We start from the raw sequence: 14,889 nt of genomic DNA on the forward strand, positions 1-14,889 counted from the left end.
AACAGGCTGTTAAACAACCCCCATTCGACTTGCAAGTGTTACGACACTGTTGTTGGATATCCGGGGCTAGTAGGGACTCCTTCCCTATGCATAAAGCTAGTGGCGCTCTATCCCTGCTCCCCGGATTACTTCTAATGATGAAGATGACAGAGACATGTTCCTTGCTGAGCTCAAAAATCAGCCCTTATCTGTCCCCTCCTCCACCCAGGGAAGTGGGGAATAGTTATGTATAAGAATGCACAAACTGAACTAACAAGGGAAGACGTACAGGGATAAATGAAAATACCAGTCATACAAATATGCACTCACAAACAACAGAGTGGAACATCGGTAAGTAAAGGGAAGGAAAAACCAAATAGGAGAGGATGAGAATATGCACACAGACAAATCACCAAGCAACAGCCTTTAGAACAACACTACAAATGCCTCCTCAAACAACAAACCCCTCCAACTCCGGAACCAGGCATTATGAAAGTAACACTAACCAACCCCTAATTGCCAGAAGCGAGTATATATAGCAGAGGGGAGTGACCAACACTGAACAGCTGAGACCATCAAAGCAGGAAAGCTCCAGAGACTCTGAACTGAACAGATTAACCCCTGAACTGTTAGCAGAAACCTGCACTGTTTAATATGATGGTTAAGTGCTTCTAATCAGTGCTGGAGAATGTTAAATCAGACACCACAGTCTTCTGGACCCACTCTGTGGCGGTAAACCTGTGACAGCAAGTAGCCAATCGGCGGTAGTTTCATTGTCTTAGTCGACAAATCTAAATGCAGCCTTAAAGGGGTGGTCCGACATACAAAGTAATTTTCATCCTCAATCCCTATCTATTTAATACCATAATCTAAACTAATTTCTAATATACTGAGATAAAATATTGAATAAATCAATCACCATGCAATTAATGATGAAATCTGTCCTATAAATTGAAGGGCACATCCAAAAAGATAAATAAATTCTTCAAATGTTATTCCAAACAATTAAAATCTAAAATCTACATGTTGGTGATAGAAAAAGCACTCTTACGCATTTCTGGCACTATATGCACCCTTAGTCATAGAGAATGACTAAGTGTCTATGACTAAGGGTGCACATAGCGCCAGAAATGCATAAGAGTGTTTTTCTATCACCAACATTTGGATTTTAATTGTTTGAGATATATGGAGTAAAATTTGAAGATGTTATCTATTTTTTTTGGATGTGCCGATCAACTTTATTTTTCTTGGACATCATTTCTAATATGAATTAAAAATTCCCTAATTCCCTATCCTTCCCTAACTACTCTTTCTAACTGCTTTTCTTTTTTTTACTACTTCCTTTTTTGATGACGCTGCTTTCACGAATACCAGTACATGCTGGGATACTCAAATGAAGCGTCATCAGGGGGTAGAAGCTGCAGCCACTGAAACTAAGCGCAATCAGTAATGCTCGTTTCAGGGGCTGGGCTACTCCCTTTATGATGAGCACTGTGCGAAGTGCACAATGACAGCACACTCTCTGTTGCCGGCTCAGATCAGCTGTAATTAGCTAGAAACACAGCGCACTGTTAGTGTCAGAAAGCCCGGCATCCAGAGACCAGTGCCGTCCCCTAAAGTGATGTCATTTGCAGGGGCAGTGTTGGCTCTGCATGCTGGGTAGTCTTAGAACACACACTAACAGTGCACTCTGGTGCTGTTTCGTTACTGCTGATCTGAGCTGGAAACAGAGAGAGCACTGTCATTGTGTACATTGCACAATGCACATCTCACAGGGACTAGTCCTGTCCCTGAAATAAGCATCACTGATGATGTTTCATTTCAGGGAGGGTGCAGAGGTTGCGGCAGTGACCACAGCCTCTGCCCCCTGATGACGCTTTGTTTGAGTATCCCAGCATGCATTGGGATTCTAAAATGAAGTGTCATCAAAAAAGAAAATAGTAAAAAAAAAAAGAAAAGCATATAGAGTAGTTTGAGAAGGATAGTGAATTTTTAATTCAAGTGTATTAGAAAATAGTTTAGATTATGGCATTAAATAGATAGGGATTCAGGATGAAAATTGCTTTGTATGTTGGACCAACCTGGTTGTGGCCACCTGCAAAAGCTCCATGAGCGCCCATGTGAAAGGAGTTATTTGTAATGAGATTTGAATGCGCCACTTGCAAAATAATCTCTAGTATTTCTACTCCCAGAAGCAAAAGTGAGAGCTGATGGATACAGTCTGTATTCTGCAGCCCTACTAGTATTATCAGTTGGAGATGGTAATCTTGCAGCTGAGGATAACCCAATACATCCTGATTTGTCAGTGTTCTGAAGCCTACAACACAAAGGCATGGATGCTATGTAGTGCCGCCCAACCGTTAGTAACAGAAGATCATTACTGTTATCACATATATAGATCTGATATACTGAGCATTGTATAAAACCTTTATGTTTTTCAGTGGAGAAGATTCATGCAATGTTCACCATTCTAAAATCCTTTGGTGGAGTGTCCACTAGTGAATGTAATAACTCCACGCGTTTCTCCATGGTCATGTCTCTGGACTTCAATTCTGCTGGACGGGTCACTGCAGGCCACTTACAGGTAATGGCACCACTGAGGTATTTTCTCTTTTTAATACTTAATAACTTGTAGACCACTATTATTTGACCTATTTACAGTAAAGTATTGAACCCTACGTTACTATTTGCTTTAATTTGACTTTTGTCAGAATTGTACAACATCAATAGATATATGAACCGGAGCATACAAGAGGATATTTGGAACTAATTAAAATGATCATCAATATATTAATGATAATGATTAGCAACTGCAAAAAAATGAATGCATGATAGATAGTTTCCAACTAATTGAGCAGTTTTCCATGTCTGTTGCTGTAAGACATGAGCATGCTCCAATTTTTTTTAGAAGATTTGCAACAGTATACTTTATGTTCAAAACTAACATGACTCACCTGGTAACATGGATTCGCTAAGCCATAGGTTTGGTTGAACTGTTCAGATGGATATGCTGGATGATACGTTGAAAAAGCATGGAATCGCGGAGTTGAATATGCTGGATGGCATGTGGAATAGTGTGACAATAGAGCTGAATGTAGGGACATGTATGTTAAAGCAGCATAGCCCTGTGTTTGTGAACCTTGGAGCAGCTAAGTCGTGTATATGTCAGGCACATTAGGACAGCAAAGCCAGGTGTGCAGTACCTTGGAACAGAAAATGTATGTTGGCAAACATACACCTTGGTATAGCACAGTTGAGTTGTGGACAGCACCTTGGAACAGTAGGAAGGTATTTGCAGACAGATACCTTGGTAGCGCAAAGAAAGTGTGTAGACAGCACCTTGAAACAGTGGAGCCGTGTAGGCAGACAGGCACCTTAGTATACCATAATTGAGAGTGTGGACAGGTCCTAGGAACAGTAGAGCTATGTAGTCAAACAGGCACCTTGGTATAGCAGAGTCAAGTGTGTGAACTAGCAACAATGTGTTTGACATGAGGCAACAGCAGAATCCAGCAACAGAAGAGCTGGGTTAGTCAGATGGTCCAGCAAGGTTGACTCCTTACTACCTGAATACTCAGTGATCATACAACTGCCTCAACCAGCCTTAAAAGGCTGAGGAGCATGACATCATAAGGCTGTACTGGGTTCTTATAGTAAACAGACGTACACGAGGCATACCTGGCTGCTAGGGAAGAATGATGCATGGACCAGCGCTGGAGACAAGACATGTGATTAACAAAAATATCCTAAAATATTCTATTGCAAAACAGATTGCATGAAGGCCTGAATGTTTAGAAGCAGAAAAATATGTTAAAGTAAAACTTTTTTTTCATTTAATTATTGATCAATCTTTGTAATAAACTCCATTACCTTATTATGATTCCTTCTCTTCCAAACTCCATACTTAAGTACTGTTTTAACTGTTTAACTAGCTAGTTCAAGCTTCTGCTCTTACAAGAATCCCTACTACTTGAACACTATTTACAAATACTCTTCCTGTGTGAGTGTCTCTGCTTCCCACCCTCATGCTCAGACAGGGAAGTATTTGTAAACAGTGTTTGAGTGCATATTCTTGCTAGAGCAGCAGTATAAAGCAGATTGTAAAGGAGCTTGAACTAGGCTGTTAAAACAGCACTGCAGCATAGATTTTGGAGAGAAAGAAGCAAAAGAAGGTACTGAATTATATTACATAAGTATATAACTTTGTAAAGCTTGAAGCATAATTATATAAACAACATTTAGTTACAATTTAAGTGTTCCATGCTAAGATAATTAGATCACTGTTACCTTGGTTATATCCTCAGAACAACTTCTGTCCATATATCTTATTAGTTTTTATATGTATAATGAAGGATATTCCCAACTCTGGGAATTAACTATAGTGGAGAAGCTCTAACAAGCAGCAACTGGTTGTACATACAGGATGGGCCATTTATATGGATACACCTAAATAAAATGGGAATGGTTGGTGATATCAACTTCCTGTTTGTAGCACATTAGTATATGGGAGGGGGAAAACTATTCCAGATGGGTGGTGACCATGGCGGCCATTTTGAAGTCAGCCATTTTGGATCCAACTTTATTTTTTTCAATGGGAAGAGGGTAATGTGACACATCAAACTTATTGAGAATTTCATAAGAAAAACAATGGTGTGCTTGGTTTTAACTACAAATAGAAGATGTAAAAGGGTAGATTGATTAAGCTTTCAAAACCTGCATGCCCATTTATGCAGTTTCGGGGTTAATTTTACTGACAGATTCCACTTAATTTGTAAAAGGTTCAGTAATAAAATCTGTGGAAGCTCAGGAAGTGTATTGCCATATTAATATGTATTGACATATTAAATAAAATGCTGATTTCTCAGGAATGCAGCAACAGATGGAATATTTAATGGTGTCGATTGATTTAGCTTACAAAAACCTATATGTCCCTTATATGCAGGTTTCAGGGTTGATCTTACTGACAGTTTACCTTTAAGAAAGATTAATCAACTGATAACACATAATGCTGCTAGACAACTTACATCAGGTCAGTTATAGTGTTAGTGTGGCTATCTAGGTTCTATCCAGTTAGGTCGCAATATGAACTGAGCTGGAAAGGTTCTGTAATGGAGTCTTTTGTAATTTTACAGACCATGCTCTTGGAAAGAATCCGTGTGGCCCAACAACCAGAAGGAGAAAGTAACTTCAATGTGTTTTCACAACTGTTAACTGGAGCAGATTTGGATCTCAGGTACACATGTAACCTTGTGTAATATACAACTGCTGCTGCCTTAGGTTCTAGTATATTACTGGGGCAGAGGCATAAGAGTAACTACAGATGGTGCTATATGGTCACATTATCTCTTTAATACATATCTGAATAGATTCTTATAGAGGTCTTGCTTTTGTTTCGGTTTTGGGTGGAATATCTAACAATGAGACCTTTTTTCCAAAACATGAATAGAAAAAATAGCAGAATATACGTTCCATCTTTTTTCAGCTCTATAAGTTCTGAAATCAGCTCTATTTGTATTAATGGTAGGGCTCACAATACAAATTCATGCCATTTATTTTGCCTTCATCCTATCCATAATTCATTACATCATTACTATTTTTATACTTTTTATTCTTTCGTAACCTCTAAGCTTCTTCGAGGCTGCAATCTCTCCTGACGTTATTGTACAGCTTTTGATGCTCTCCTCCTTCCCCAATTCTGTACATGGCTTGACGACCTGCACCCAAAGCATCCACAATACGTGATTCTGATTGTTCAATGTCAAATCTCCCTCACAATCCTATTATAAGGTGGGAAGGGTCTCATCACTGTGTAGCTCAGTAGATTTGCCCCCGAGTCTTCTAATCAGGCATTAGATCTCCATCTCTATGTGGGATATACTGGTGACAATCTTAGTTGTCACCGAGCAACAAAGATACAGCTAATTGTCACATGAATTACAGCATATTTAGTGATAGTTTTTTGTTTCATTGTTCAATATTTTCTTTCAATGCAAGTTTATGATATATCTTTCAAAAACATTTAATATTGATATTCAAATACCACAGTTTAATATAATACATTTTATGATTATTATCATTGAGTCTGTGGATTCGTAGTTTCTTTCTCTCTTTTCCCCAAAAAAATGGTTACATTTAATATCTAGCTGGAAAGTTCCTGTACTCACCACTAGGTGGAGACAACTACCCAGATAAACCCTTTAAATGAACGTTACGTAAAATGTTTTCCTTTACGTGCTATATGTTGTGTTTGCTTGGACAGTTGAAACACTTTTCATGAATTTCATAGACACCAGCCATTGCCTAAATGCAGGTCCTGTGCCTTCGAGATTCCCTATGTGCCTGTTTGCCAGTTCTATTTTCATTAGTTGCTGTCTCCCAGTTGCTTTGTGCTATAGAACATGTTACTTCTTCATAGATACATAATGAATTTAGGTGGCAGCCAAGAGAATTTTGTTTACATTACTCTATCGACAACTGTATGATCACATAAGTGGGGCCCAGTGTTTTCTCTTAGGGATCCCATGTTGGAATGTAATTAATGCTTCGTTAACCATGCATTATCTTCCGCATTTTTAAATTGCACTGGATAAAACCTAGGCGTGTATTTTTTTTCTATAGCCATCAGCGGCTTTTCAGTTGGCATTGATGGAACCCTAGAGATGTTTAGTAAAAGCTTCCAGCCATCGGTTATCGGCTTCATGTTATATTGACATTGCCTGTAAAGGATTTGATACATAGTTCAGGCTATGGGATTTTTACAGCCTGGGAATAGCCTGATTAATGTCCCGTGTCAAGACACCGTCTAATGGTAATCAGGAGGAGGCTGATGCATAGTAAATGGGTAAACAGAGAATCTCCTTGTCCTTAGCTGTGACATTGCACGATTAACACAAGACTCACTTCATTCTGCGGACTCTATAGTGATGTGATGTGTAATATGCCATACAGTATCCTAGTGGCTGAATAAAGGACCCTAGTAAACTCATGAATCAAAGCTTAAAGGGAATCTGTCACCAGGTTTTTGCTCCCTCATCTGTGAGCAGCATGATGTAGGAGCAGAGACCCTGATTTCAACTATGTATCACTTAGTTTTCTGGATGCAGCAGTTGTGACATAATCAGAGTTTTGTATGTAGCATGTAACAGAGCTCAGAAACCTAACCCCGCCCACACCAGGCTCTCTGTGTACATTGTCTATTGACAGTGAGCTGCTTATCACAGGAGGGGGCGGAGTCAGACAAATTGGCACCAGGGAGCTAGTCTGGGCAGTGATAATGTCCTGATGATAAAACATAAACTGTATGGAAATAACAGCACACAGCCTAATAAGTGAGATATCACCAAAATCAGTGTCTTAGCCCTTATGCTGCCATCAGACTACGTAGCAAAAACCTGGTGACAGGTTCCCTTTAACCCTTTTCTGACGTGAAAATCCCCCTGTTTGTTTCCCACGTCAGATCCCCCTGTTTGGTGCGGGTTCCGGCGCTGAGGCCGCACCTTTTTTCGGGCACATATCAGCTGATCTATACAGCTGACATGTGCCTGCAACAGCCGTGGGTGGAATTGCGATCCACCCATGGCTGTTAACTAGTTAAATGCCACTGTCAATCTCTGACAGCGGCACTTAACTCGGCCCCACCCATCGGCGACCCGTCACATGATCACTGGTGACCGATGGGTCGACATTACAATCCAGGGTCTGCAGGAGACCCCTGTGGTTGTCACTGCCCGATCGCCCAGTGGTCGGCGCTCATATTAAAAAAATTATAGCTCTGGGAAGAAGGGGAGCAAAAAACTAAAACGCAAAAATGTAAAATGCTTCAGTCATGAAGGGGTTAAGGGACAACTTTCTCCTAGGGATAAATTTCAGCTCACTGTATCTAACTCCTATGACCAATGCAAAGTGGCTTTTGGGCATTATGCAAAGAGCACATGACCTCTACTCCAGCTAGTTATGCTCCCAAATTCATATAAATATAATTTTTTTTTTTCGTTTTTGTATCTTGCATGTGAGTAGCAGTGCTACCTAGTCATGGAGACAGCATACCATAATGCCATATTCAATATATTAGTCTGATTGAAAGCAGTTGTGGATTTAAAGCTACATATAAATCTATATTTTAGAGTCTCATCAGAGGCTTAATCTATTGCTCTGTTTCCCATGATGTAACCTGCAGTTGTTCTTGGCTGATAGGCAGAATTTATGCACAGCATCAGCAGAAAATAAGTGCATATAATTTTAATATCCATGCAACAATGACAGAGAAATGATAAACTCCATTTAAAGGGTTTTTCCTAAGATACTAAGTTATTCCCTATCATTGGGATAGTGAATATCTTAATGATCGCTAGTTGTCTGACCAATGGGACCCACAGCAATCCCGAGAATGAAAATATAAATCTTGAACCCAGTTTCTGCAGTGGCCATTATCGAACGGTACAAATGTGGGAATGGTTTACTGCTCCTTTCACTGTCTATAGTCCTACCTGAGAAAGCGAGTACAGAGCTTGGCTATTTCTGTCAGTCCTGTAGACAATGATTGTAGTGGAAATCAAGCATGCACACCTCTGTTCCAATCAAGACAGGGCTGCAAAGCCTGAGTCCCGATTTCTAAAGATTGCTGGGGGTCCCAGTGGTAAGACCCTGGTGATTAGTGATACCCGCTATCCATAGGATAGAGGATAACTCATTGTCCTGGGAATACTCAATAGGATAGGAGATAACTCACACTTTGCAAATAATCCTTTAAGTAACCTCTAGTAAAAAAGGCAAGAGTATCAGGTTACTGCCACCTTTGCAATGAGCTAAATAGGTCTCAAAAAGGAAGAATTCTTGAGTATAGGTAAGAGTAGATGTTTTGCATGGTAGAGTAGTTGTATATACAGCACAGACCAAAAGTTTGGACACACCTTCTCATTTAAAGATTTTTCTGTATTTTCATGACTATGAAAAGTGTACATTCATACTGAAGGCATCAAAACTATGAATTAACACATGTGGAATTATATACTTAACAAAAAAGTGTGAAACAACTGAAAATATGTCTTATATTCTAGGTTCTTCAAAGTAGCCACCTTTTGCTTTGATGACTGCTTTGCACACTCTTGGCATTCTCTTGATGAGCTTCAAGAGGTAGTCACCGGAAATGGTTTTCACTTCACAGGCGTGCCCTGTCAGGTTTAATAAGTGGGATTTCTTGCCTTATAAATGGGGTTGGGACCATCAGTTGTGTTGTGCAGAAGTCAGGTGAATACACGGCTGATAGTCCTACTGAATAGACTGTTAGAATTTATATTATGGCAAGAAAAAAAGCAGCTAAGTAAAGAAAAACGAGTGGCCATCATTACTTTAAGAAATGAAGGTCAGTCAGTCTGAAAAATTGGGCAAACTTTGAAAGTGTCCCCAAGTGCAGTTGCAAAAACCATCAAGCGCTACAAAGAAGCTGGCTCACATGAGAACCGTCCCAGGAAAGGAAGACCAAGAGTCACCTCTGCTTCTGAGGATAAGTTTATCCGAGTCACCAGCCTCAGAAATCGCAGGTTAGCAGCAGCTCAGATTAGAGACCAGGTCAATGCCACTCAGAGTTCCAGCAGCAGACACATCTCTTCAACAACTTTGTGCAGCAGGCCTTCATGGTAAAATAGCTGCTAGGAAACCACTGCTAAGGACAGGCAACAAGCAGAAGAGATTTGTTTGGGCTAAAGAACACAAGAAATGGACATTAGACCAGTGGAAATCTGTGCTTTGGTCTGATGAGTCCAAATTTGAGATCTTTGGTTCCAACCACCGTGTCTTTGTGCGACGCAGAAATGGTGAACGGATGGACTCTACATGCCTGGTTCCCACCGTGAAGCATGGAGGAGGAGGTGTGATGGTTTGGGGGTGCTTTGCTGGTGACACTGTTGGGGATTTATTCAAAATTGAAGGCATACAGAACCAGCATGGCTACCACAGCATCTTGCAGCGGCATGCTATTCCATCCGGTTTGCGTTTAGTTGGACCATCATTTATTTTTCAACAGGACAATGACCCCAAACACACCTCCAGGCTGTGTAAGGGCTATTTGACCAAGAAGGAGAGTGATGGGGTGCTACGCCAGATGACCTGGCCTCCACAGTCACCAGACCTGAACCCAATCAAGATGGTTTGGAATGAGCTGGACCGCAGAGTGAAGGCAAAAGGGCCAACAAGTGCTAAGCATTTCTGGGAACTCCTTCAAGATTGTTGGAAGACCATTTCTGGTGACTACCTCTTGAAGCTCATCAAGAGAATGCCAAGAGTGTGCAAAGCAGTCATCAAAGCAAAGGGTGGCTACCTTGAAGAACCTAGAATATAAGACATATTTTCAGTTATTTCACACTTTTTTGTTAAGTATATAATTCCACATGCATTAATTCATAGTTTTGATGCCTTCAGTGTGAATGTACAATTTTCAAAGTCACGAAAATACAGAAAAATCTTTAAATGAGAAGGTGTGTCCAAACTTTTGGTCTGTACTGTATAATAAATTCATATGTGACAAGTATGTAAAAGAAAGTACCCTACACTAATATGTTGTATTGTGATGTTGAGTGCAAATATAAAACTAGAGCTTGATGGAGCTTGGGGGTCTACAGTAACTGATTACAAGTAGCTTAGGGGGTGCATACATACAGTACATACATGCATGCATCACATAGCCTTCAGTCACTCAGCTTGCCCCATATAGTTTCTGGATGGAAATTACATCTTTAGTTCTACTATCATATCCTGATTTTTTCCACATTCCAATAAACTTCATATGAGACATTCGTTATGCTATGGTTGCCTCTTGCCCTTTTCTCTTGGCCAAACTAGCACGATTTTTATCTGTATTCAGTAACTTCCACTTGGGTGTTCCAAGAAAGCAGGATGAGAAGCAAAACTGTGACGTGCTAAACCCCTGAAGGAGTTGTCTCAGAATAGATATTGGGTTATAAAGCCAGGCAATAACAACAATGTCCAATTGACAAAAGACTAACTGCTGTGATCTTGACTGATCATTAGAATAAGGTGCCTTCACTTTCCTTACTTCAGAGACTACATGATCATCCTACTACAGTCTATGGTTGAGTCTCCAGGATTCATAGTCTTGGATGTCCCTGTATAAGCCTCTACAAAAAGAAGCCCCCTTATTTCACTGGATGCCATGTTATAATACAACAGGCAATCTACAGAAACTGCCATTTCAGAAATCAGTATTATTTCTCTGTAGCTTTTACTGGCTTAAATATAAGTGTAAATTTAATTTGTAAGTGAAAAAGTTGATTATTGGATTATTGATTCCTAGCTCAATTCATTGTAAAATTCATTGTAAAATAAATCTGCATATACAGTGACAGTTACAATGACCTTCAGGTTGTAAAATTGCACAGAGCACAATTTCTTGCAATGTCTTACAAGCTAAAGATTATCTTTTTAAGACAGCACATGTCTTAGGGTTTGTATGTTCACATGCCAAATATTTCCTGTGGTTTGTGTCATTTATTTGTTGTGGAATTTGAGGTTGACCTTGGACTTCTGCTGTAAATTTGCAGGTTAAACTGCCACATGTCTGCAGCAGATTAGCACTTTTCAATGAGGCTAATCTGCATGTCGCTATGCGCTGCGATTTGCAGTAGGAATCCACATGGAAGCCACTTTAGTATGTGCTATGTCCCTAATTTAAAATGGTTTTCAGACTAATATTGCCACGTGTGGGGGAGTATTCAGCAGGCAGCGTTTTCACTGCATACTTAGAGTTTAAAGGGAATCTGTCAGTAGGATCAACCTTCTTAAGCCATCTATATGGGCATACAGGTCACAGGAAGCTGAATAAAACAATATGTTGATTTCTGGAATCCGATGTCTTATTCCGGATAAAGCCACGTTTTTCTTAATATGTAAATTAACTGTTAAGATCTATGGACTGGACACTGATCACCCAGAGAATCAGCTTCCAGAGTTTATTTTAAATTAAAAGGAGCGTTACCAGTGTGAGACATGTAGATCAGGAAAGCAGACTATCAGTCATTACATGTTTCATACTGGTAACGCTCCCTTTCATTTAAAATAAGCTATGGAGGCAGAATCTTATGCAGATCAGTGTCCGGCCCATAGTTCTAACAGCTCATTTACATATTAAGAAAAACATGGATTTCTCTGGAATAAGAAATCGTATCGCAGATATCAATGTATCATTTTATTCAACTTTCTATGACTGACATCCCATATATACAGATTAAAAGGGTTAATCCTACTGACAGATTCCCTTTAATTTACAAAGGCTTTACCAGTCAGAAATGCACATTTGTTAGTCAATCTCAATCTAGATAAATCCCATAATCCAAATTTTTTTTAACATAGATATTCTGTGGCCAGAAAGTAGGTAACCACCTAAAAACTTTAACTGACCCTGCCGGCTCCTGTACAGAATAGGGATTCTGACTCGCAGTCCCCAATAATTCTTGGTTGAGCAAAGATAGCCCTAACTACAGACAAGAAGAGGGCAGCTCTGACCTATGCTTCCTAAAAGGCAGTAGAACACTTTACGTTCCTCTTAAAGAACCGAAGGGCAGAGCAGAGTGTGAATTACCTAACAAAGGGAAAGTGTGCTGAAAAATATCAAAGATCCCAGACTGAGTAAAGTACTCACTCTGAACAAAATACAAGCTAAAGTATAAAGTACGTACAGTTAAATTATATGCTGCCTACATTCTAAAAAAATCAGAAGGTAGGTACAGAGTAAAGAACTGAAACAGCAAGGAGATACACCCTAGCTAGAATTTTACTGGGTGGCTTTAAGCTATAGCAGAATGGCTGAACATCCACAAAAAACTATCACCAGCAGGAAATGCCAGCAAGAAGACAGAATATAAAGCCGCACCTAAAAGGTGATAGGGCAGACAAATGAAGACATCTATGTAATGCTAAACAAACTGCAGCCAGAATAACAGAATCTAAACACCTAGAGAAATAGGTGTGTCTGCTGTGGCTTGGCGAACAGAGAAGCCAATCACAAAACACAAGTTTAAAAGTTTGAACCCAGGAGCATGACACCAGAAAACTGGAGCATGGAGCATATGGCTGGTGCCAAGGGTAGCCCTGACTTTTTTTTGTACAAGATACAGAAATTTCTAATGGGGGTCTTGTCTTCGCCTTAGCCTCTGGCTGAAATTCTAAAAGAAAAAGAAACTCTAAACAAATTTACTACCTTTGTAGATCCGAATCAGGATCAGTACATAGTTCTCCAAAGTGAGCTGCACACCTTTTTGGAGTATACAAGACATGGAGGAGAGGTGTCCAAAGAATTGATTCCTTGAGAATCTCAACCTGCATTTCTTACTGATTGAAGGTGAGCAATGCATAACCACAACGAAAATCATTTTTTATTTGTTAGTAAAAAGGTATTACGCTCAGAGGAAGCGCCGCACTTGTCTTTCTTCCCTCTCTCCCTAAATTAGAGTTCTTCTGAAGGCCCCTGGCTGAAAGGCAGACAGGGAAAAGATACCTCCGACACCTCCTAGTTTAGAAGATACAAATAATGATATTGTTAGAGTTATGAAAGTTTATGGAACTGATGGAGATAGTGGAGTACAGCACTAGGCTATTTCTGGCCACTCCATTCAAATTGGGGACTTAAGGCCTCTGATCTTGCAAATGGTGAGTGTTTTGGGGTTATTTGTAGAGAAGTTAATATGTGGAAGTGATAGTGGTAGTGGATCAAAATCACATCAGTGTCCCTGGGAGCAGTGTGGGTGACTGATAGAACCCCCAATATAAGATACAGTTGTGCTCAAAAGTTTACATACCCCAGCAGATTTTTTGCTTTCTTGGCCTTGTTTCAGAGAATATGAATGATAACCAAAAAACTTTTTCTCCACTTATGGTTATTGGTTGAGTGAAGCCATTTATTGTCAAACTACTGTTTTCTCTTTTTAAATCTTAATGACAACCAAAAACATCCAAAAGTTCACATACCCTGGTGATTTTGGCCTAATAACATGCTCAGAATTTGACACAAATGGGTTTGAATGGCTACTAAAGGTAACATCCTCATCTGTGACCTGTTTGCTTATAATCAGTTTTTGTTCATAAAAGCTGAGTGAGTTTCTGGGATCCAGACAGACTCTTGCATCTTTCATCCAGCCAATAACGTTTCTGGATTGAGTCATGGGGAAAGCAAAAAAATTGTCAACGGATCTACGGGAAAAGGTAGTTGAACTGTATAACACAGGAAAGGAATACAAAAAGATGTCCAAGGAATTGATAATGCCAGTCAGCAGCATTCAAACTGTGATTAACAAATGGAAAATCAGGGGCTCTGTAAAAACCAAACCACGGTCTGGTCGACCAACAAAAATTTCGGCCACAACTGCCAGGAAAATTGTTCGGGATGCAAAGAAAAACCCACAAATAACATCAGCTGAAATTCAGGACTCTCTGAGAACTAGCAATGTAGCTGTTTCAAGATGCACAATAAGGAGTTACTTGAAGAAAAATGGGCTGCATGGTCGAGTCACCAGAAGAAAGCCATTACTGCGTAAGTGCCACAAAGTATCTCACCTACAATATACCAAACAGCACAGAGACAAACCTCAAAACTTCTGGAACAAGGTAATTTGGAGTGATGAGACCAAAAATGAACTTTTTGGCCACAACCATAAACGTTACATTTGGAGAGAGGGTCAACAAGGCCTATGATTAAAGGAACACCATTCCTACTGTAAAGCTCGGAGGTGGATCGCTGATGTTTTGGGGATGTGTGAGCTACAAAGGTACAGGAAACTTGGTAAAAGTTGAAGGGAAGATGAATGCAGCACGTTATCAGCAAATACTGGAGGCAAATTTGCACTCATCAGCCCGGAAGCTGCGCATGGGACGTACTTGGACGTTCCCACATGACAGCGATCC

At 39.9% G+C, this 14,889-nt stretch overlaps 1 protein-coding gene across 3 annotated transcripts in view; it reads left to right on the forward strand.

The window, feature by feature from the left end:
- The window catches only part of MYO18B (myosin XVIIIB), a 1,187,635-nt gene that overhangs the window by 116,462 nt on the left and 1,056,284 nt on the right, over positions 1-14,889 (forward strand). For all 3 annotated transcript variants that reach the window (XM_073672938.1, XM_073672946.1, XM_073672953.1), the window contains 2 exons: positions 2,421-2,563; positions 5,112-5,212. In XM_073672938.1, coding sequence (XP_073529039.1) covers positions 2,421-2,563; positions 5,112-5,212 — 244 coding nt within the window. The remainder of the gene's footprint in view (positions 1-2,420; positions 2,564-5,111; positions 5,213-14,889) is intronic.

This window comes from Phyllobates terribilis, unplaced genomic scaffold (assembly GCF_046119375.1).
Source record: "Phyllobates terribilis strain yellow unplaced genomic scaffold, ASM4611937v1 Scaffold_1__5_contigs__length_1240528914, whole genome shotgun sequence".
Lineage (NCBI taxonomy): Eukaryota > Metazoa > Chordata > Amphibia > Anura > Dendrobatidae > Phyllobates > Phyllobates terribilis.